At 45.9% G+C, this 22,545-nt stretch overlaps 1 protein-coding gene across 1 annotated transcript in view; it reads left to right on the plus strand.

Annotated features, from left to right (window-relative positions):
* Positions 1 to 915: 915 nt before the first annotated feature.
* The window catches only part of LOC144179261 (cholinesterase-like), a 39,825-nt gene continuing 18,195 nt past the window's right edge, over positions 916 to 22,545 (plus strand). The window contains exon 1 of the mRNA XM_077707550.1: positions 916 to 1,271. Coding sequence (XP_077563676.1) covers positions 1,252 to 1,271 — 20 coding nt within the window. The 5' untranslated portion in view covers positions 916 to 1,251. The remainder of the gene's footprint in view (positions 1,272 to 22,545) is intronic.

The raw sequence follows: 22,545 nt of genomic DNA on the forward strand, positions 1-22,545 counted from the left end.
AACTGAAAGAAAGTTTTTCGATTGAACATGGGCTTCAGTGGATAGCTATGGTGCACGTGGGAGCACCGTTTTTGTAGTCGGGTCAAAAATGTAAGCCACCTTATTGATGGCTAATTTGCGGTATGCGAGCTTATAGGGTCGGGACTGGGCTTTGCCAAATTCAATCAGTCGTTTGTGTATCAGACGGGTGTTGGGGGAGTAATCTTGTGAAATGCTGTATGTAGTATTTCTTAGTTTTTTGCGTTCGACAGAATACGGTCTTTATCTTTAAAATGCATGAACTTTACAATCATGGGCCTAACTTTGCTAGGTTGGAAAGTTCCCAGTCGGTGTGCGCGTTCAATATGGCGTGGGTTAAGCGTCAGATTGAGGGTAGCCTTGCAGTGATCTATGATTAAATCCTCGGATTCGGCCCACGTTTCGCGTGCGGAATCTTTGTGCCCATAAAAGGTAAGGTTATTTCATCCGCCTCGATCGTTGGAATCGTCAATACTGCAAGTTAGTTCAGCGATTTGTTCGGAATTTTTTACAGCGATGGAACGGATTTCGTCGACGTCTGCTTTAAATGTGGCTATGTTCGCACGGTCTTTTTCAATTTTAGCAAGCCCTTCGTTCATGTTGTCAAAAGTTTTATCGTACTGGGAGAGTGTAGTTTGAATGGTTTTCATTTCTTTTAGGAGGGATAATCGAATTTCATCAAGGCCTGACAAGACGTCACCAGCTATTTGGGTGGAGGATGAATGGATAGTAGGGCCTGGGTTTTCTTCTATGTCTCCGGAGAGCAACAACAGCTTTAGTAAGCAGTAGCTGTAATGATAAAGGGCCCCGATGCAATAACATGGGCTCGGCAAAACTATCAACGTATAATGCCGTGTAGGCTTGGCAAATATGTAGTAGTGGTTCGTTACCTGCATGAAAAACACGCGCCGCAGGCGAGCGTTCGCCATCGTTGCGGTGTTGCCGAGCCCATAGGAGGGGCCATGGGTGACGCTGGTGCTTTTACGGTAGCGTGGTGGCGCCGGTGTCAGGTCGGTGACGTGGGAACCACGTGACTTCGAGGAGTGCAGTAGGCGTGGTAGAACAGGAGGCAGTTCGGCGATGCAGCGGTCATTAAGGGGGCTGTCAGTGATGGGTGGTAGTGGCAAATCGATTGTGCGCTGTGGTCGCCGGTGCAGTGAGACCAAGCTTCCGTCTGTACCGTGAGGCTCCGCGCGGAAGACTGTCGGAACACCTGCCCAGGCGACAATCTGCATGAAAAACAGGCGTCTCAGGTGAGCTTTCGCCATCGTTACGGTGTTGCCGAGCCCACTCAGCTATTGACACATGTCTTTTTGGTTGTATACTTTGCATACTTTCAAAAGAGATAACGTATTTTTTTGGTTCACCGAAGTAATTCTTTCCGATAAAAAGTTATAAACCTTACAAAATTTCGAAAATTGCTAAAATACTGGGTTGACTTTTTTGGTATCTAAATTATCTAGGCATTTAGATTTTTTAGTAATAATCATCCATCATTTTTTTATTCTTCGTATAAATGGTAATTTTGGGCAAGAAATCGTTGAATATGAAAACTTGTCTGCGTTGTAGGTACAGGTGCTCCAAAAATATTACTGAGCGCGGGAGCGGTGGCCGGAGCGTGCAAAACTGAATGCCAGCGTGATCTGTGCGTAGATGCGCCGCAGATAGCGAGTGTGCGTGGGCAGATCCGGCTGGCCCCTCTCGATGTTCTGACGCTTGTCTTATCGCCGGCTCAAGCGAAGCCGCGCTGCTGCCACCCCTGCTCGCCAGGGTCGCTTTCGGAGCTTCATGAAGTCCGGTTTACGCAAATCCGGCGAAGAAAGCTTCGTCCCTAGCGGTGTCCGCTTGCTGCTTCGTCAGGAATGCCACCGATGTCACTATGGGTGCCTGCCGGGCTTCGCGATCCGCTTGATTTTGAATCATGTGGCTAGAATAATCCCTGGCTCTTAAGCTAGCGCATAACAATGAGCAAAAAAGAAAAATTTTCTGCGGGTACTGGCTGCATTGCTGCGAAGATTGTAAGCACCGCTTAAGAGAATTGAGAAAGTTAGTGGAATAAAGTCCAGTTGCTTCAAAACAAATAGGCTTTATTATATAAAATTCAATGAACTGCAAAAAATGGGAATACAGTGAAATTAGCAAGGGCTTTCCGGCAATATCTGCATTGATTAAAAAATGAATCAAAGGTATTGACAATGAAACAAATAGTTGAAACAGAATTTGAAAAGAAAAAGGGCTGCTTGAGAATTTGCTTCAATGGTAACCACCTTTGATTAATTTTGCCGAGCATTGTTGCAAAATATGCCCAATCGCTGCCTTCTCAAGCCGGGACACACTTCATTTTTAAGTGAATTCGTGAAGGTTTGTGTCTCCCGCGTAATACAGTACTGTATTACGCTTATACTTATACTTATATTTACTTATATACTTATGTACTTATATACCTATTATACTTATATACTTATAATATACTTATATTTGTGTTGATGTAACTGGACTCCAATGGTATCACTTCCCATTTTATTTCATCGCCCATTTGTATCCTTAAGGCAATGCAGCTAGTACACGCATGGAATTTTTGTTTTTTTGCTCATTTTTATGCGCAAGCTGGAGCCAGGCATTATTATAGCGACATGATTCAAAATCAAGCGGATCGCGAAGCACGGCAGCCACCCATAGTAAAATCGGTGGCGCTCATGACGAAGCAGCAAGCGGACCCCGCTGAAGACCAAGCTTTCTTCGCTTGCTCTGCGTAAACAACCCTTCGTGAAGCTCCGAAAGCGCCCCTGTCGAGCAGTGGTGGCAGCAGCGCGGCTTCGCTTGAGCCGGCGATAAGACAAGCGTCAGAACACCGAGAGGGGCCAGCCGGATGTGCCCACGCACTCTCACTATCTGCGGCGCATCTACGCATAGATCGCGCTGGCATGCAGTTTTTCGCGCTCCGGCTACCGCTCCCGTGCTCCGTATTATTTTTGGAGTACCTGTACGTCAGCCGTTTTGCTCAAATTTGAAAGATAATATAAAAGAAGCTAGGCCTTCTGAAATTTTTTGCTAAAACTGTCCCAAATCGACGACCATGTTCCTGTTTATCTCATTCCTTAAAACCATGTCGCGTTATTTCTGTAGTTTTGTAGCTACAAAGTACGAACGATGTCCTTGTTATATGTATTGCGGTAATATACTAGTGTGGTTTTCAACAATGTTCTCATGTCAACGTACGCCAAGAAATTGCCGTTACAATGTTTTCCGCTGTACGTGTCCGGGGAAACTATAGATATAATAATATACCAGGCACCACACCGCTCGCTGCCTTCGCAGTAATGACAAGTTTGGTTATGTGGAAGGTCGGACAAAAAGAGAGACGTGTAGCGAGAAATTCTTTTGGTTTTGTGCTTATTCGCTGTCTGAAGGAAACTAAAATGAGCAACAACTATTCGTGTATCAGCTCTATGCGGAATAACGTAAAACCAAGTGGTGGGCTTTTCTTAAGGTTTTTACGCGGAAGCACAAATCTGAAAAAGTAGCGCCGCGTTTAGGCCAGACGGGAATGTTTAAGGACCGTCGAAATATCGACATATAGGTGTTTTCGATTAACCTCCACATCATAAAAACGGCCGCCCGAGGCGAATATCGAATGCGCATCCTTTTAAACGGCTTACCCACTAATGAACTCATACTTCTAGCGAAATTTAACACAGGACGAAGAAATAAAAGAGGAAACACACGCTAGAGTTCAACTTGGTTCATGCAAAAAGGAACAGGAAAACACTTATACATGCACACGATTCGAAAAAACAAGCAATCAAACAAGCACACGATTCCGCGGAAATGAAACGGCGCAATGTTTGCACTCGCTCTTATCACTTCTACATTGAAGCACAAACAACGCCTGGTCACATTACAGGACATGGTCGTTACCGACACGTGTTCACACCAGTCGCCGATTGCGCATGATCAAGGGACACCCCCCCCTCTTACAAAAAAGTTGATTTCACTTGTTGAAAGTGGTAAGGATGGGGCACTGACGCAGTTCTCGCCCTCCCTGTTCATCACAAAAGCATCGAAGACTCCTCTATCCGTTTGAGAACGGCTTCTAAACAAAACGCTCGTCTGCATGAATTTAGAAGTCTTGTTTAGAAGTCGTTCTCAAACTGATAGGGAAGTCTTCGAGGCTTTTGTGATGAGCAGGGAGGGCAATTCTGACGAACAGGGAGGGCGAGCCATATTAAGCTCCTACACCATAATAACAATGTGCTCCTCAAATGTAAAGTTTCTACGACCAGGACTTTGGCTTAAATGTTAGGCCTCTTGGCCCCATCATAGGTTCAAATATGGAAAGTCCTTTTGGGCCTTTTAGTGGGGTAGCATGGCAATATCCTTAAAATTGGTTTGGTGTATTTGTCGAAGTAACGTTAATCATCAAAAGTCAGTTGGGTGTACCAAGCAGTGGAACGTATATTGGGGGTCTTTAAAAACAGGAATTTTTTTCCGAAATGCCGCTTTGCGCCTTTACTGTCCGTTAGGGGAAACTGTAAAAGTAATATTTAATCAATCTTAGGGGCTACATGTATACGCAAAACGCACTTCAATATCTGAATGAGTAAGCAAGATAATCACGACATCGGGAAAACGCAATATCTGCCACTTCCTCGGTTGAGGGTATCCTTTCTTTAAACCCCGCCATAGTGAGGTCTTACGCCATGAGAGAAATATGCTCCAGAAGTTTCAAATCTCCAGTTCCAACAGTTTCCGGTGGGCGTTGATGAATTCATGAGTCATTTAATCAGTAAAGCAGTTCACTATATATATATACACACGATTGAGTAGTCACAGTGATGAACATAACAATATTTATTGTAATATTTCGACCGGGGACCGGTGCCCGGTCAAAACGTTAGAATAAATAATATGTTCATCACTGTGACTACGCAATAGTATAGTTAACCTTATAGCCAGGAACACGTCGCCACTCTGTTTCGTGGGGCGTGGAGATCGGAATTACACATTTTAAGCAAGACGAACAGTCGACACGAATATGCGCCCAGGAAGGATAGTAAGCAAGGACATTGTCATAAAGCCAATGATGGCCTCCACGTTGGAAAGCGATGGAATGTATCTTGCTCCAGTCTGGCATGGATCTTTCTAAGGGTATATTTGCAGCTGTTTCGTGGAGGTCATCAGCTAGCAGTAAAGGAGGAAAAGCGTGAAACTCTGAAAAGGTACAGCGATGTGCAGGGCAGGTGACGGAGACCAGATATTTGATTTGAATTCGATTGATGAAATCGCGTAAACCGCGCGGTCCAAGTGGAAGAAATTTGACCGGCAATGCATCATGGATGAGGATAATAGACAATGGTGTACCCTTTGAATCAGATTATTGCGTCGGCGACAGGGAGTTTGGATGCGAATAGGTATTTGAATTGTTCAAAACATCGCGCCATTTAAGACTGGGCGGGAAAATGTTCTCGAATATGGCGCTCCAAGAATTGAATCGTCTTAACGCATTTATTTTGTAACTACTGACAAAGGCCAGGGGAAAAAAACGCAATCTTGGGTAAGATACCTTGTATTTTATCATTCGAAGCCGGTGAGATGCAGTTAACGTACTGCCAGAGCGAGTTCCATAATGTATTTCAATGTTGCCCTTACTGCCGCCACATAGTCCCCTGAGGATCTACGTTTTAAATGCAGAGCATTTCAGTAACTCACGATGTCACCCGCGTTGTCCCGTCGTAGTCCGCACCGTCGTTGTCCGCACCCCTCCCCCTACACTATATAAAAGAAAATACTATCCGGCGCCTGGTTTCGATCCCTCGACCCTGCGGGCGGAACGCAATGTACATGGTGATCTACCCACTGCTCCACAAAGCCGACACAGAATGGGACGCTACGAACGCGCCTTATATCGTTGACTCATTCAAATTACTGCTGACGAGCGCTCTCTCGTCAGCAGTTGCCACAAGTGCAACAACATTAAAGTAACGCAAACTACTTAACGTCGTGCGCCCCCGGAAATGCTCTGCATTTGATCGTGCCCCTCACGAGGGGGATGTTTCACTGCGTAGCCATGCGAACAGTTTGCCACGCTTTAGTTTCAGTTCTTTCTTTGCTGGGGTGCCGACGAGCGGCGCCACCTCCTCGCACTTCGCCGCGGGAGGATCCGCGGCGGGGGCGAGAGATGGCGCTGGCGTCTCCGCGGCCGCGTCTGCGGCCTCCGCGGGCTCCGGCGCCGGCGCGGGGTCATCACCCTTCTTTAAAAGTTTAGTTCGCACGCCACGCAGGAACAATTTTTGTTCTCTTTCGCTTTTTTTTTGTAGTGCGTTTGTAGCCTCCGAACGGCCATATTATGTGACTTTCTTTTAGTAAATCGCCACTCAATCTGGGCGTGCAGCGCGATGAAAGGCGCATTTTCTGTGACGGGCAGCTGTAGATGGTAGTCGATGCAGGATGATTCGCGAATGCCCGATCGACTGGCGTAGTGTGTTGCGCTTAATTGTGGGCGGCGAGCTCATTCCCAATGAGAACAGCCATGGACTGTGTCAGGAAGCAAAAAAAGGATTGGTGCAGCCTCATTCGCTGTGCAAGGCTGGAGCAACAGCAGAGGTGGAAACCCTTCATCGGAGACCCGGCTATTCCACCTCACGTGGATTTCCGAACTTTCCGCTGAAAGTTCTCCATGCCTGTCAGGCACCGCCCGGATCATTTTGTCAGTGTCAGCATGCTTTCACATCTCTTTCGCAGAGGACCCCGTTAGCACGCTCTAGAACAGGCTGTCGCGGGCTTCGCGAATTCGGAACCGGTGGCGCGACATATTCTGTGCTTCTTCCACTTGAGGCACGAACGTACGTGAACTGGCTAGGAGAAGAGCATGCGAGAGCTCACGCTATGAATGCTGGGCAGAGTGTTATCGAAGATCGAGAGGTGGCCACGCGCGCGATAATGTTGTACCTAGGCGAGGCTTGAGCCACCATTTACGCGCGTTGTCTTTGTCCGCAGTCCGCTCTCTTCTGCGCATGCGGGTTTCTTCAGCCCCGTCAGCGTTTGGGCTGATGTCAGCGCAGTCCACTATAAAAAGAAATATTTAGGCGGCGCCCGGTTTCGATCCCACAAATCTCTGGCCGCAACGGGAGGTACGTGTCGCTCTTCCCACTGCGCTACAAACCGAGACGGGAGCATGTGCTGCGACCGCGCCTTATATCCTTCACTCATTCAAACTGCGTCAAGAAGCTACTGATACAACGAAGGCACGCGAAGCTGAACGTCAACGGAAACGACGAACTGAAAACTAATGGGAGCTTCAGTGTACCCCATGGCTGCTTCGCATACTACTCAGGGTTCCCCTCCGGGAAGATGGTGTAATTTTTTTGCGAATATTTCGCATGTTTCTGTATTTTTTGTATCCTTAAGCTCAAACTTAAACAGCGATGCTGTTAAACGGATTTGAACAGTGATGCCGTTTAAGCTGTGTTGGGCGGGTGAACGTGGGTAAGAAAATCTTGGCGAGCGATGATGTCCTCACACTCGGCGACACTGTTCGACCTTTGAGAACACTCCGCACAGCGTTCGTGGCGTGTTCTCTCGCGTGCTCTCTGTTCGCCACTTCACGTGCGTTCGCGCGTCAAGTGGGCAGCACAGAAAAGCTCGCGCTACTGACGCTGAGTTCGCGAAGCCGGTTGCCGCCGGTTCTAGCGAGTGCTAACGCGGTCTAGTTTGGATGAGATGTGAAAGCCTGCGGGAAAAACGATCCGGGCCGGCCAGTCACGGAGGACTTTCAGCGACAATTTCCGAAATCCATGAGTCGAACGATGAGATAGGGCGACAGAAGAAGAGCGCCGCTACCAAAGAAGAGAAAGCGCGGCGCGAAAGTCGCCGCGCCGCCATGGTGCACTTGAGAGCGGATGAGACGACTTCGGTCCAATCCCGTATATCGCGCCGGTGAAGCGGTGGCGAAACGTGAGTGATTTGCGCAAGATCTGGAGGTAAAAGCTGACGCACATTGTACATATCTGAATGACCGCGGCTTCATTGCTTTTTACCAGCTAACGACGACACCACAGAGAAAAATTGATCGAGTCTCGAAGCATAACCACGCAAAGAATTTGTCCGACTCTCCGAGGATATCCTTGAAGCACAGCGCACAACGACAGGACAGAAGGAGGGATGAGGAAACTGCGCTGACTAACAACTGAAGGGGTTTGAAAGGGGGGACATATAAACAAAATACAAGCGAATGATCACGAACAAAAGACGTGCACTGGAAGTATGTATTTTCATCTCATTGACGGTTTGCCAGAAATTTTAGTTCTTTGTCTAATAAGGTAAGAGAAGGCATGCTAATACAGTTATCGCTCAGCCAGTGAATATCGAAGGCCTCGATGATTTCTCGGGTACCTCTGTGACGACTATTCTTATCACACTGCAGTTGTCGCGCCCGCACTGTCTTGTAGTGAAATGAAAGATCCCTTGGAGCCACAAGCTTTTCTACATTGTTGTGGTGTTCCCTAAGCCGTTCAATTACGTAGCTTCCTGATTGCCTTACGTATTTCTTAGTGAGCCCGCCTTAGCGAGCCCCTACAGCATTCCAGGTGAGGTGAGGTACCCTTTATTTTAATTCGCCTTTTTTACATCGCATGGTCGACGATAAAAGCTGCATAAACGCAGTTTGACAAGCCCGTCAGCCCAAATCTAACGCTAGGCAGCAGACGGCAGTATGCCTGCTGTACAGCTTCTACAGCAATCAACACAAAAACACCAAAGTATCGCAATTTTTTTGCGGTAACGAAAACACGCAAAGAAAAAATATATGCACGCTAACAACTTAACAGAGAAAAGATATTGCATTCAGAAAATGTGAGAGCCCTACACGAAAAACATGTTTTTGCTGGGGGAAAAGGAAAAAACAACGATGACAAAAATGCACTCCCGAAAGTTCAAGTCTACATCTAGCAGTTTTTGCTGGGTGTTGACGAATTTGTCGTTCGGTCGGTCAGTCGGTCAGTCATTTGGGCGCTTCCCTGTTAACGTATAGATGATAACCCACCTGCGAATCTGTAAAACGGGGTGAAGGTATCTAAGCCAATTACTGCGATGATATCAGCTTTATTTGGAAGAAGAGAGACACTGTAATACCAAGCACAAATTATCTTCCATAGAGTGAATAAGTAGGCGTTTCAAGGAATATAAGACCTCAAGCTGGATGTATTTGATTTGCAAAAAAAAAAAAAAAAACAAAAAAAAAAACTCGCTCAGCCGTTTTAGCTCAACCGGGGACGAGACGGGAAAAATTGTTCAAAATGTTATCTGGGCAAACACAGGCAATAATAAAGAAAACGCAATAGGTTTCAAGAAGACGAGAAATTTGGAATATTAACGAAGGGCAATAAGGACGCCTGAAGAAACCTGAACGGCGCACAACAGTGGAGCACCGCAAAGCCGAGGAATCAAGGCGGAAAGATGAATTTGGTCATTGGTGTGAGCCTTATCACAGCAGATCTAAGCTGCGATCACCTACATGAAATATGACAAAAGTTCGTACAGAATAAGCGCTGACTATACGAATGTTGACCCTAAGTTCATAATAACAGCGCAAAAACCCGGAGCCGAAACATTCTATCTTCTTTGCGTTTCGGTACATCGTCTTTGAGCTGCACTTTTACACACGCGCAATTATGTACCAACTCGCCCAAACACTGCCGCATGGTGAAACGCCCTCAGAGACCCAATCACAAAAATCGAATGAATAAGGTATTCCTACCTAGTTCATTTTATTACATGCGACTGCATCTCATTCACTCGCCTTGTCCCTGCATCCGGCGTCGTCGGCGTTGTCGTCGGCGTCCGCCCCTCCCCCATTCTCCTTGCCGCGCGAGCTGCGCTCTCCGCCGCTCACCCCCTCTCCTCTCCTCTCCGATAGCGAACACTCTCTCGCGAGGGGCATTGGATTGGATTGGCTTGGATTGGATTTGGATTGGAATAAAGTGGATGGAGTTGGATTGTGTTGCGTCATAGCCGCGGCAGACGCACTGGCGCCGGCGCGTCCCCTCACCGTTATGCGCGCTATAAAACACGGTGCCTGCGCCGCTCCGCTTCATCGTTCCAGCGCCGTTCCTCCGCTGTCCAACGCTGCAATGTGAACCCCTATGCTTCGCATCTACACAGGGGTTCCCGCGAGGGGAGGTGGGAGTTTTTTATTCTTTTATCGGTGTCGTGGCCCACCACCCGGGCTGCGGGAAACAATAAATTAGGTACATGATAAGATAAAAACATTCAGAATGTAGTGCAATATCTTCGCTGCTTCTTTCATTCTCCGGCGTTGAAATGCTCTCCAGAGATTGTGGAGAAGAGATGAAACAAAGTGCTCGGTCGGAGATTTTGGACGTGTGACGACAAATTAGCAAGCCGGGGCGATGGGGCTACAATTTCCATCGTGTTTCAAATGTGCTTCAAATAGCGTGGGGGTATTTGAGAGGTTGCTCGCATGTATCCTGTGTGAACGGATCCCTGTTGTGGCACTTGCGGATTTTGGAGGATAGCTAAGCTTTTTAACAACAACAATCTTTCCGTAAAAAGGTCATTCCGTAGTACGTTTGTGCACCAAACACGCTACTTTGATATCAATAAAAACACGCGCTTACATATTCATCGGGGAAATATTGTATTTTCTGAAACGAGGACTTCCCATTGGATAGAACGCGCAATTTTTTGGATATCTTGGACATCTTACAACGACATGTGTACATAATTGCTGAAGCATGGCGTCCACGTTGAGCCGTTAGAACATTTCGAATTCTCTGCAAGGAACACAACTGAAAACAGGCAAAGAGGAGCGCACTACACCTGTGCCGTGTCTCTGTTTCCTCCCACGTGGGTGCAGGGTTTCGAAATGTTTACATGCTCGCAGCACTTGTCTGAAAAGGGCAAAAACTAATGCTCCATTTTCGGCAATTGTCATTCCAAAATACTGATCCACAAAGGAAATGTAACGGCACGAATGGAAAAATGTGTACACGTGCCGAAAGGTTCAAAGTCGCCGTTCACACGTAATTTAGCACACGGCACGTGTTCAACCTTTTTTATCTACAGGAAGCAATTTTCAGCAGCGTAGCGCAAATTTACCTTTCGACTTCTGTTGCCATTTATATCCGTTCATGCATTTTTGAAAGTGTCCTTTCAGACATTTTATTTTTAAATTTGTTTAGAAGCGAAATTCCGCAACACGATTAGCACTATTGAGTGTGGAAAAGCTGTTACCAATATCCTTGAGATTATCGAATGCGGAAAAATACGATCCTTCCCATTAACTCACGATGAACGACAAGCGAAAGCACGACGTAGAGGTGACAGGCAGTCAAGGTTGAAGGCATTAGGAAATTCTGTTTCTCTTGAATGTTGAGAGTGGCGTTCCCTAAGCAAGGCAAGTAGAAACTCGTGCGTTTTATTTCATTGTACTCTTGTTGAGAATGGTGCCAATTGATAACTAATTTAGTGAAAAATCGTATCGATGTGATAAGATGTATAAGCTTGAAGTTCAAGTAATAACTTCCCCATGAGAAATGTGCACGTTATCATTCATCCACTACGAACGTATATCGAAGCGGTGAGATGTCCAAGCTTCAGGTACAAACCTTGTCTTGGGGGAACCCAGAGGAACGTTCGTTTCCCAATGCCTCGCTATTTAGAACAAATCAAGTTTGAAGGACACAAGCAGAAGTGGCGGTTTTTGTTCTAGGACACGAAATATACGTGAAACGATCGCTATTTCAGGATCACACGCAAAAACAAAAGCGTTCTGTAAAAATATTGCTGGTTCCACTGCCTGAGTCGGCAGTGAGGCGTGTACATGCGTACAAACGCGAATACGTATGTTCCTGAGTTAACGAGGCAGGTAATACATTTAGCGACAACACCGCCATCAAGTCTTGTATTTACAGCAAAATCCAGCAACCTAGTAATGCCTTGTAGAGCAGTCTAGGCAAGCAACACTGATATGCATGCCTTTGGGTACGCGCACGTGCGTGTGCGTGTGCGTATGAGTGGGTGAGTGCGTGCGTGTGTATGTGCGTGTGCATGTTCGTGTGCGTGCGTGTGCGTATGCGTGTGCGTGTACGTGCGCGCGTGAGGGGAGTGCGCGTGCGCGCACTAATAATTTCTTACGTAGCGGGCTTCTAAGAGTCGGCTTTACCTTTATGCAGGAACCATTTGGTACGACAGCATTTCATCAAGAGTAATGTAAGCAGTTTTATGTTACAGTTAGCTTCTCCTCTATGCAGAAATTATTTGGTGGGACAGCGTTTTGCGAAAAGTAATATAAGCAGTTCATACCGCAGTATGAAAGAACCATGTACTGATCTGCATCCCCAGTAATTGTAACATGCAACAAGTAGGGACTTTTACGGTGTGGGTCGCTGTTGTGCGGCGCAGCAAATAAGTGGCCTGCCTGCTCCTTCACATTTTTTTCATTACACAGGCTTGTTCGTCAGCCGGGCAGGGGGTGAGTTCTCCGTCACGTCGGCCACGGAACGCGTGAAAACGTACCATGAGATGGTTGTGCCCTAGCGCCTAGGCAGACAAACATCCTCCACGTGATAAATTCCTCAACGATAATCACTTCCCACCTGAAGCAGCTCCAAATTAAAATAATACAATCGCTGCCACTGTTAATTATCATTTATTTATCCTGGAGCTTACCGACCCCAATCAAGCCTGTGCAAAGCCGAAAAAGCAGTTTTAGTTCATGCATTCTATGTCTGCCCCGAGGACCTCCCTTATGGCGGTCTGCGATTACCCAGTACAGAGCATTGGGAGGGCGCAATTCTCAGCACCGACCCGTCGATGCAAGTTTGGGCCTTGACAAGAGTGCCGGAGGTTGCTGCAAGGCAATATTTTTGTCGCCTTGCCCATTTTTTGACAAAATTGAAGTTTTATTTATCGATTCGTTGAACAGGCGAGATACAATACACAATTGCCCTGCCAACAAAGTTTACCGGTTAGAACAACTGAGTCTTAAATTTTTGCTTTAGTACTCTATATAAATATAAAATAAAAGTTTACACAAATCATTATCATAAAGCTATTCTTTCCTTAATTTAACATTCAGTTTGGGTTCTTTGCATCAGCTCTTTGCATAACCGCAGCGAGACCTGCACCTAGAAGCGTAGAGCATATGTTGCATATTGGCAGGACACAAACGAGGTTGTGATAGTTCGTCTCGCGCCGCCAGCAGCAAGCAACATTCTATTTCAATATGGGTGCTCATTTCTTTCCTCAAGTTTCGACCACGAATACGGAAAGAATTTAGAGTGTTTTGATTGATCTAAGCGATAAAAGAGTCTGGATGATCACGAATATGATGGTATGTCAAGGAGAAAACTCCCCTAGTGACACCAACAGCGCTATATCAACAACCGAGTTTTGAACCGTTTCGTCGTGAACCGGTCACAGTTATTTATTTTTTCTGTGCGGTTAAGCTTGTGCCCGGGTTCAGCGTGATAAAAAAATACGCAGTGTCTAGATTTACGTCCGACGGGACCAAAAATTGAAAACTAGAGTTACGTCCGATGGAACTTTAAGCCAGTTCCTAGGGTTACGTCTGACGGAACCCAGAATTGAAAACTAGAGTTACATCCGACGGAACTCTAGGCCAATGTTTTGAGTTATGTCCGGAGTAACGTAAAGCACAAAAATAATTACAGCTAATGGCACCAGCTACCGGTCCGTGACGCTCTATATGTGTAATCTATACGCAACGTTATTGAAATGGTCACTTGTAGTATAAATGACGTCAAATTCGGAAACACAAATGCTGCTGATTTACGGCCAAACTGGTTCAGAATGAGTAAATCATAGTTAACATGTTCGACAGCCCCGGCTCCCCGCCGGTTTAGTGGTCAGAAACGTCAAATAAGCGCCCACACTTCTGCAGCGATCTGGGTTCGAATCCCAGCTGGTTTGATGGAGCTTTTTTCTTAATTGAAGGATTAAAATTTTTCTGTACAAGTCCACGCACACTTCTTTCTACATCTAACACATGTAAGCAAAGGAGAAGAAGGAAATTAACGAAATTGAACCTCATGCAGTGGGCGCAGTGCCAGTTTGTAGCGTATGCAGTTTGCCGAGAGCAAATTTACATGGGTCAATAGTTTTTTTAACAAATATAATTAATAGGGCCAGGCGTCGGTTAATATTTTAAACGGATTAGTCGGCTGGATTTATGCATCGATTATTCGGTTTTGTTGGTTTGGAAGAACAAATGGCCAAAATAATTATGTAGTAGCAGAAATAAGATCAATATGCTCATACCCTTTTTCACATATATTCCAGATGAGGTCAGCACTTCATCGTCACGGTGCATTATGCGGCCGAGACGCTTATCAGCTCGTTCGTCACACATACGTTTCTAGAATCGGGAACATCAGCACCCGCCGTGAGTGCAGATGGCGCCGATTAATCGCGTCTTGCTTACTACAGAAATAGCTTATACAATGGCAAAAGGGTATATATAATTGCCCACTGGTTTTTTGTACCGTGTATATTCGTAGTTTTTATTCAAAATTTTGCTCTGTGGAATAAAGATATACGAGTTCAGAGGTACACGAACAAGTCGACTTCGTGTAGAAAGTCTAAGAGTTGTCGATAAAATATTATAAATTTTCTAATTACCAGCTTAAACCGGTTAAAGGAGCCATGAAGAGAAAACACAAGTTTGGTTCATTCAAAAGGTTGTCTCGTTAGAATCATACTGACACCACTTTTAACGTAAACTTCGCTCAAATAAGCAACATAATTAGGAAAAACGGGAATGGTCATGCGACCCACCACCCCATTTCCCGCAACAGAACCTGTGATGTCACATGGGCTAAGCTCTGCGATTGGCGGAGGCTGGCAGAAGCAGACGCAAATTAGGTAGAGCTTACAAACTAGACGAACGAGCGATTTGCGCTTATATTTAGGGCACATTCTTTACAAAGCAACAAGAATGATGGGACAAACAGTGGAAGTTACGAAAGCACATGTAAACATAGAAGTACTGATGCGTTCTGCTGTTCGTACTGCGCACAGCATGCTTTGGTTTAGCTGCACAGCACTACGGGGCTTGGGGTTGTCTCAGACGACACTGGCCGATTGACGCAAGCAACGGTGTCTTACGTGACCCCATTTGTCGAGCGAGCACTGTTTCAGGGAACGAATATTTTCTCACAGAACAAAAACAAGCCAGGTTTAAATGCGGGCAAAAACAAACCAAACGCTTGCCACGGTATGGTGGCGCCATCTAGGTTACGGAACGTAAAGAAACGCGGGAACAAACCAACACCGCTGTACAGGGTGGAGACAACCTTTGAACGGTCCCGTGCCGCCGCAATTGGGCCAACGGGCTCAACGCGTTATTCTTTTCGTTTCCCACGAGACCTAGCAACGCGAAACAGACAATATGATTCAAACTTCTTCAGTAAACCGCGTTGCGGCGATAATTTTAGCGCGGTTTTGACACAATGACTTGCTTCGGCGGCGAGCGAGCAACCGAACATGGCGGCGCCAGCGTTACGTGTCTCTACCCTGTACGGCGGATGCGTGAATGAAGGTATTCTAGGCTGCAGAGCGGTCGGTTCCCGTGACGTGACTTGGGACCACGAAAACGCACGATTGAGCGGGAAAATCAAAATTTTAACCTAAATTGTTTAATTTCTCAGTGAATAAAGCACCATTTGTATCCGGACAAGCGCTCGGGGCACTATAAAACACGAAATCTTTCGAATAAAACCAACTTGCATTTTCTCTTCATGGCTCCTTTAAACAATTAATCGCGGCTAGAGCATTAATCGATCAATAACCTACCCCTAAAAATAAATGATTGATTAGCGGTAATAAAGCGAATGTCCTGGTAGTCCTTAAAACTTCGATAAATTTTAGTCAATTGATGTGGCTGACTAATTTAAAGCGTAAAGTGGTTCTATTTTGTTAATTCCCGGCATCTCCTTTGCTTGCATGTGTTGGAAATGGAAAGAAGTGTACGTGGACTAGTAGAGAAAAATTTTGGATTTTTTTATTAAAAAAAACTTCATCAATCCAGCTGGGATTCGAACCCAGCTCGCTGCAGTGGGCACTTGTATCACGCTCCTGGCCACTCGACCGACCGGGAACCGGCGCTGTCGAACATGTTACCTATGATTTACTATGATTCCGAACCGGTTTGGCCGTAAAGCAGCAACATTTGTGTTTTCGAATTTGACGTCATGTATAGTACAAGCGACCATTTCAATAATTGGCCCAGTCGATTTACCAGTCCTGGACTGTACACGGGTAGTTCGAGGACTGCGTTCGGACCGGAAGTCCCATAGGAATACATGGGAAAATCGACTACCGGATCACGTCTCGGGCAGTCCGCCGATGATCCGGGACTGATAATCGAGGAACCTCAATGTTGCGTACGGATTACACATATAGAGCGTCGCGGTATTTGGTGCCGTTAGCTGTAAAAAAAATTTGTGCTTTACTTTACGCCGGAGGTAATTCAAAACATAAGGCAGTTTTAGAATATCGTTACCGTGTTTGCGTTACCGTTTACCGTGTTACCGGAAGCCGCTGGCGACGGTAAAGCCTGTGCCGGTAAGTTACCGTTGGCGGTAACTCTCGCGCAGCGCAGTCGACTCCCGCAAACACGGTAAACGGTAACTTAAACACGGTAACGACATGCTAAAACTCTCTATTGGCCTAAGTTCCGTCGGACCAGGACTCTTGTCGGACGTAACTTTAGTTTTCAATTTTGGGTTACGTAGGACGTAACTCGAGAAACTGGCTTGGAGTTCCGTCGGGCGTAACTCTAGAAACTGGATTAAAGTTCCGTAGGACGTAACTCTAGTTTTCAATTTTGGGTTCCGTCGGACGTAACTCTAAACACTGCGTAAAAATTCACGGTTCGACTTCGGGTTCAGTTCTGGCAAAAATATCGAGTCGGTTCCGGTTTTAGGTTCAGTTCGGTTGCGGTTTGACACCTTGATTTTATATATCTGCCAGTGCGTCGAACCGAAATAAATACTGCGTTGCGTGCCGTTTCGGGGCCTTGAACCTGTTTGCTAAGCGGTTCGATGAGTTGTATTTTAAGCGAAGTGAGAAAAGGATGTGTAGTGGTTTAACATGACCATAAAACCAACAGACAGGCAAATGTTTAAAATACTGCTTTTTCCCGATAACAGTGGTGCAATTTGAAAAACTTCAAACAATTTGGCCTAATATTGCGGAAGCCAGACGAAGTAGTGATGACTCACTACAATGAATCAGATGAATAACAGCCTCAGTTATTCTGACAAAGGCCGGTCCCCGGCCGCAACGTTAAAAACTCTTCCATTTTCGACGTGTGTCCTTTTTTTCCATAAATTTTACCGGTGTACAAGAAACTGTTTCTTTCATATATATATATATATATATATATACGTCAGAAGATGATGCAATGGGCCCGGTGAAAATACCGTAGAGCGAACAGACGAACGGGTAACAAACAAACTTTATTGACGTTTCGGCCTGGGACAGACCTTCGTCAGAAACGAAGGTCTGTCTGACGAAGGTTTGACGAAGGTCTGGCGAAGGTCTATCCCAGGCCGAAACGTCAATAAAGTTTGTTACCCGTTCGTCTGTTCGCTCTACGATATATATATATATATATATATATATATATATATAGCGAATCAGAATAGGAAATGAGGGGCTCGGTGAAAATAACACAGAAATAAGGGTTGGCAGTCGAGAAAACCACGGAAAGCAAAGGGGAGGATGTGGTAGATCATTGAAACAGATTAAGAATTTGGAAAGAAAGAAAGAAAGTGAAGAAAAAATGCCCGCCAGGTGGGATCCGAACCCACGACCTCCAGAATACCGGTCTGGTGCGATTGCCAGTGCTGTTCGGCGTTTTAAGTGTTTTATAGTGCCGAATGAGGTATGATTGCCTTTTTTTTATGCAGGAATAAATAATAGAAAATTCAAGTGGAGAAAAAATGCGCCGTTTTTTCCGGAAGCGGGAATCGAACCCACAACCTCTGCAACCTAAAAAAAATAATAATAATAAAAAAAAGGCAATCATACCTCATTCGGCACTATAAAACACTGTTAAAACGCCGAACAGCACTGGCAATAAGGACTGCAACTTTGATATGTGTCCTTACGGAATCCCTCGTCCCGTACGTCTCTGCTCTACAAAATGCATTACGAGGGTTCTGGCTTCAGCAGTCTGAAATGCCTTTGGCTATCCCCGACTTCCGACCACGTCTTACGTGCGGCCGCTGGGAAAAGACGTTCTACGTCTTCCCGCGGTGGTCGAGGGACGGCGCTAGTTGACCGGGCTCTGAGCAGTCGTAAATACAAAACCCCGCGGTATAGTCGAGAGGGGAGTCGCCGCGGAACTAGCTCAATGGTAGAGCACCGCACGCGTTATGCAGAGGTTGTGGGTTCGATTCCCGCTTCCGGAAAAAACGGCGCATTTTTTCTCGACTTGAATTTTCTATTATTTATTCCTGCATAAAAAAAAGGCAATCATACCTCATTCGGCACTATAAAACACTGTTAAAACGCCGACAGCACTGGCAATAAGGACTGCAACTTTGATATGTGTCCTTACGGAATCCCTCGTCCCGTACGTCTCTGCTCTACAAAATATATATATATATATATATATATATATATATATATATATATATATATATATATATCATCATCATCATCATCTCCAGCATATCTGCGCCCACTGCAGGGCAAAGGCCTCTCCCATTATTCTGCAATTACCTCGGTTCTGTGCCAACTGTGACCAATTTATCCCCGCAAACTTCTTGATCTCATCTGCCCATCTAACTTTCTGCCGCCCCCTGCAACGCTTGCCTTCTCTAGGGATCCACTCTGTTACCCTTAATGACCAGCGGTTATCTTGCCTTCGCATTACATGCCCTGCCCACGTCCATTTCTTCTTCTTAATTTCTACTAACATGTCTTTAACACCAGTTTTCTCCCTGACCCACTCCGCTGTCTTCTTGTCCCTTAATGTTACACCTATCATTTTCCGCTCCATTGCCCGCTGAGTCGTTCTCAATTTAAGTTGAACCCTCTTAGTGAGCCTCCAAGTTTCTGCCCTGTAGGTGAGTACCGGTAAGATGCAGCTGTCATACACTTTCTTCTTCAGCGACAATGGTAGGCTGCTGTTTATTATCTGAGAATGTCTGCCATATGCACCCCACCCCATTCTGATCCTTCTAATTATCTCTGCCTCATGGTTGGGATCTGGGGTCACAACTTGGCCTAAGTAGATATATTCGCTTACCACTTCCACTGCCTGGCCACCTATATAAAACTTCTGTGCTGTCCCGAGGTTATTGATCATTACTTTAGTTTTCTGCATATTAATTTTCAGGCCCACGGTTCTACTCTGTTCGCCCAGCGCGGAAAGCATGCTTTGCAATTCGTCCTCCGAGTTACTTAGCAAGGCAACGTCATCAGCAAATCTGAGGTTACTGAGGTATTCTCCATTAACCCTTACTCCCACCTGTTCCCAATCCAATGTTCTGAATACTTCTTGTAAGCATGCTGTGAATAACATTGGAGAGATTGTGTCCAATCTCTCCAATGTTATTCACTATATATATATATATATATATATATATATATATATATATATATATATATATATATATATATAAACTTATTTAGTGGCTAGAGGATGCGTTAAGCCACTGTCGTTCTTTCCCAGGGGGAAGCGATGCAGGCGTTGTCCACCTTCCCGCCGGTTGAAACCATCCAGTACAAAGCAGCAGGGCATCGCTATACTGTTTGGGGGCTTAAAACATCACTCAATCTGTCATACTGCCACACTGCGCTCTGAAAATCACGACTTATCGAAGAGCGTGCGCGCGGCAACACAGAGACACAGAAATATCAGCGCCCATGGGTCTTCCCGGGGTAAACAAGTGTCAATGTGATGCGGCTCGACCAATGGCCACGGTAGGCAGCATACAACGATGACAGAAAACAGGGCCGATACTCTGAAATCTGATCTAGTGGTTCTAGGCTCATCAATACAGTTTCTAGGTACATTTTAGCACACGACGTCGAGGTGACATAGAATTGAGGTGCGAGGCATTAGCAAATTTTATATCTCTTGAATGTTGACAGTAGTTTTCCCTAATAAAGACACAAAGTCTCGCAATATTTTATTTTGATTGTAGTATTGTTGAGAACGGTGCCTTTTGATGACTAATTTGTTGAGAACGCGTATGTGGTTAATGAGATATGTACGGTTAAAGTTCAAGTAAAAAAATTCACCCCACCTCCCCGAAGGGAATCGTGAGGAAATGCGAATGCACATGTCGAACACGTATTTCGGGGTCTTCGGCTCGGCGTTGGCGTTTCGTAGCGGCTTCTGGAGCACGGAGTTCGGCGTCGGCAGCTCGCTTCAAGCGCATGCGTTCGGTATACTTGCGACCGAGCGAACGGGAGAGTGGCGCGAGCGTCGAGAGGAGAAGCACCGAAGCACCGCGCCTACCCTCGCCTACACTCTCCCACACACGCGGGAGCTCCGGCGAGCTCCCGCGATGCGAGCGCCCTCACACGCCCGAGGGCGCTCCTCCTCTCCACTCACTCGCCGCTGATCCGCCCGCACCACCTGCTCCGGTTGCTAGGGGAGAGGAGGAGCGCGCGCGCTCGCAGCTGTTGCTATGGGAGAGGGGGTGAGAGCGGAGAGATAACACCTACGGGCGCGTGGACGCCGCACGGCGCCTGACATGGCTTAACTGAGAAATGCATTCGCAGTTAAAATCTCAGCTTTAGAATTGTGCGTGTTGTTGAATATTCTACACAACATGTACACCCACATGACTAGATGCGTAAACCTTAGGTAAAAATCTTGGTTTCAGGGTGGCTTAGTGCTAAAGCATACACAAAAGAACGTTTGTTTACAAATGAATAGCGCTTTATAAAAGCTCTCACTTGGAGGACGGCGGCAGACGAGGTAGTTTTTGTTCCAGCACACAAAAATACGCAAAACCGTGGCATTTTCAGTTTAATGTGCAAAACCCAAAGGGTTCCTAAAAGAAACAAGATTGGACGTTCCAGTGCCTGAGTCGGCCAGACGACTGCACGTACGTATAAATGTGAAGGTTCACGTTTTCAACGTGATATAGGCATATAATACATTGTGGGACAACACCGAAATCAAGTCTAGTATCAAGAGAACACAAACCAGAGATCTTGTTATTTTTTTGAAGCAGCTGGTAGAACCGCGTCAGCAAGCAACACTAATAGTGTGTGCGCGTGCCTTTTTGTGAGTTTTCGTGTGCGTGCGTTCGTCCGTGCCTGTCGGATTTTGGATGCAAGGTTTCTTCAAAGGACGCTGATCCTTTTAAATTTTCCCAGTCAACTGGCTGGAAAAGGAATTGAAAAACTGGTTCCAAAGGTGGTAGCGCGCATAGATTTTTGTTTTAAAACCTGCCCGCTTAGTCCCACGTACCATGGCGTAAGTGCCCATGTACTCATTCACAGTTCTCTTGCACCATGTCTGCCACTGGGTTGCAGCACTATCACTACGAAAATCGCTGAGGCTCCGCTGTAGTATCAACCGAGTATCAACGGTAGTATCACATCTCGGGATGAACCGCAAAGCATCCGAAGTGTCGGCTCGTGTTCATGGGGAACAATCTCTGCAACTGGAGGAGATTTTAAACAATCTTTAAAAGAGAGTGTGTACGGAACCACCAAACGAACGTTTTGCCAGCTTCATGTGGTACTTCAAGACCATGCCTGTAAAACGACTCAAATAGGCGTCTCAGGCATGCTTCGGGACTCCGGCGGTTAGCCTTTAGCCCCTGTTAGCAGCAATGTATTGCTAAATAAGTAAACGTTGATTCTGAAACCTTTTTGTGCTTTGAGTGACATCCACAAAAGTGGCCCGCTGCAAAGACGTAGCAGCCACCGCCTTCTGTATCATTGTGGTGCCCCCTGTTGTCCAGCCGAAGGTCAAGTTACAGCTGTCGGCTTCACAACAGATTATTCAATTACTCTGGATGTCCCTACAGCACCCGAAATAGAACCACTAAAACCGCTGGCATAAAAGGTTCTTTGCCCCCTTTTATGAATACAACAAGGCTACACCAGTGCTGCGAAAGCGGGTTGAACAGTATCAACCAGCATGGCTCCTACTTTGTTGCCACCTAGGAGAGACAAAAGCGTCTAACGCGAACACGAGGAGCAACCGGCGTATCCACGCAATTCCTAACATATGCCGTCCACGCTGAAGACTAGCATTCTCATGTAGTATGCACAGGGAGGCTGATACGCCCCACTGCTTTCCCACTTATATTTCATTCGCAACACCTGCCTGGTGGCCTCGTCCTTTTTCGACTGAAAGACCTCAGAATCACAAAACGTCGCTTCAAGAACTTTATTATTATCCAGGCATCTGTCAGTCCTGACTGGATAAGAAATTGTGTTTTGCATAGATGGAACCGATAAATTCTATTGCTCCCCAAAACAAGCTAAAAGGTATCTGTAACATCCGAA

Source organism: Haemaphysalis longicornis, unplaced genomic scaffold, assembly GCF_048455015.1.
Source record: "Haemaphysalis longicornis isolate Haplotype H1 unplaced genomic scaffold, Haemaphysalis longicornis Haplotype H1 scaffold_4, whole genome shotgun sequence".
NCBI classification, from domain to species: Eukaryota; Metazoa; Arthropoda; class Arachnida; order Ixodida; family Ixodidae; genus Haemaphysalis; species Haemaphysalis longicornis.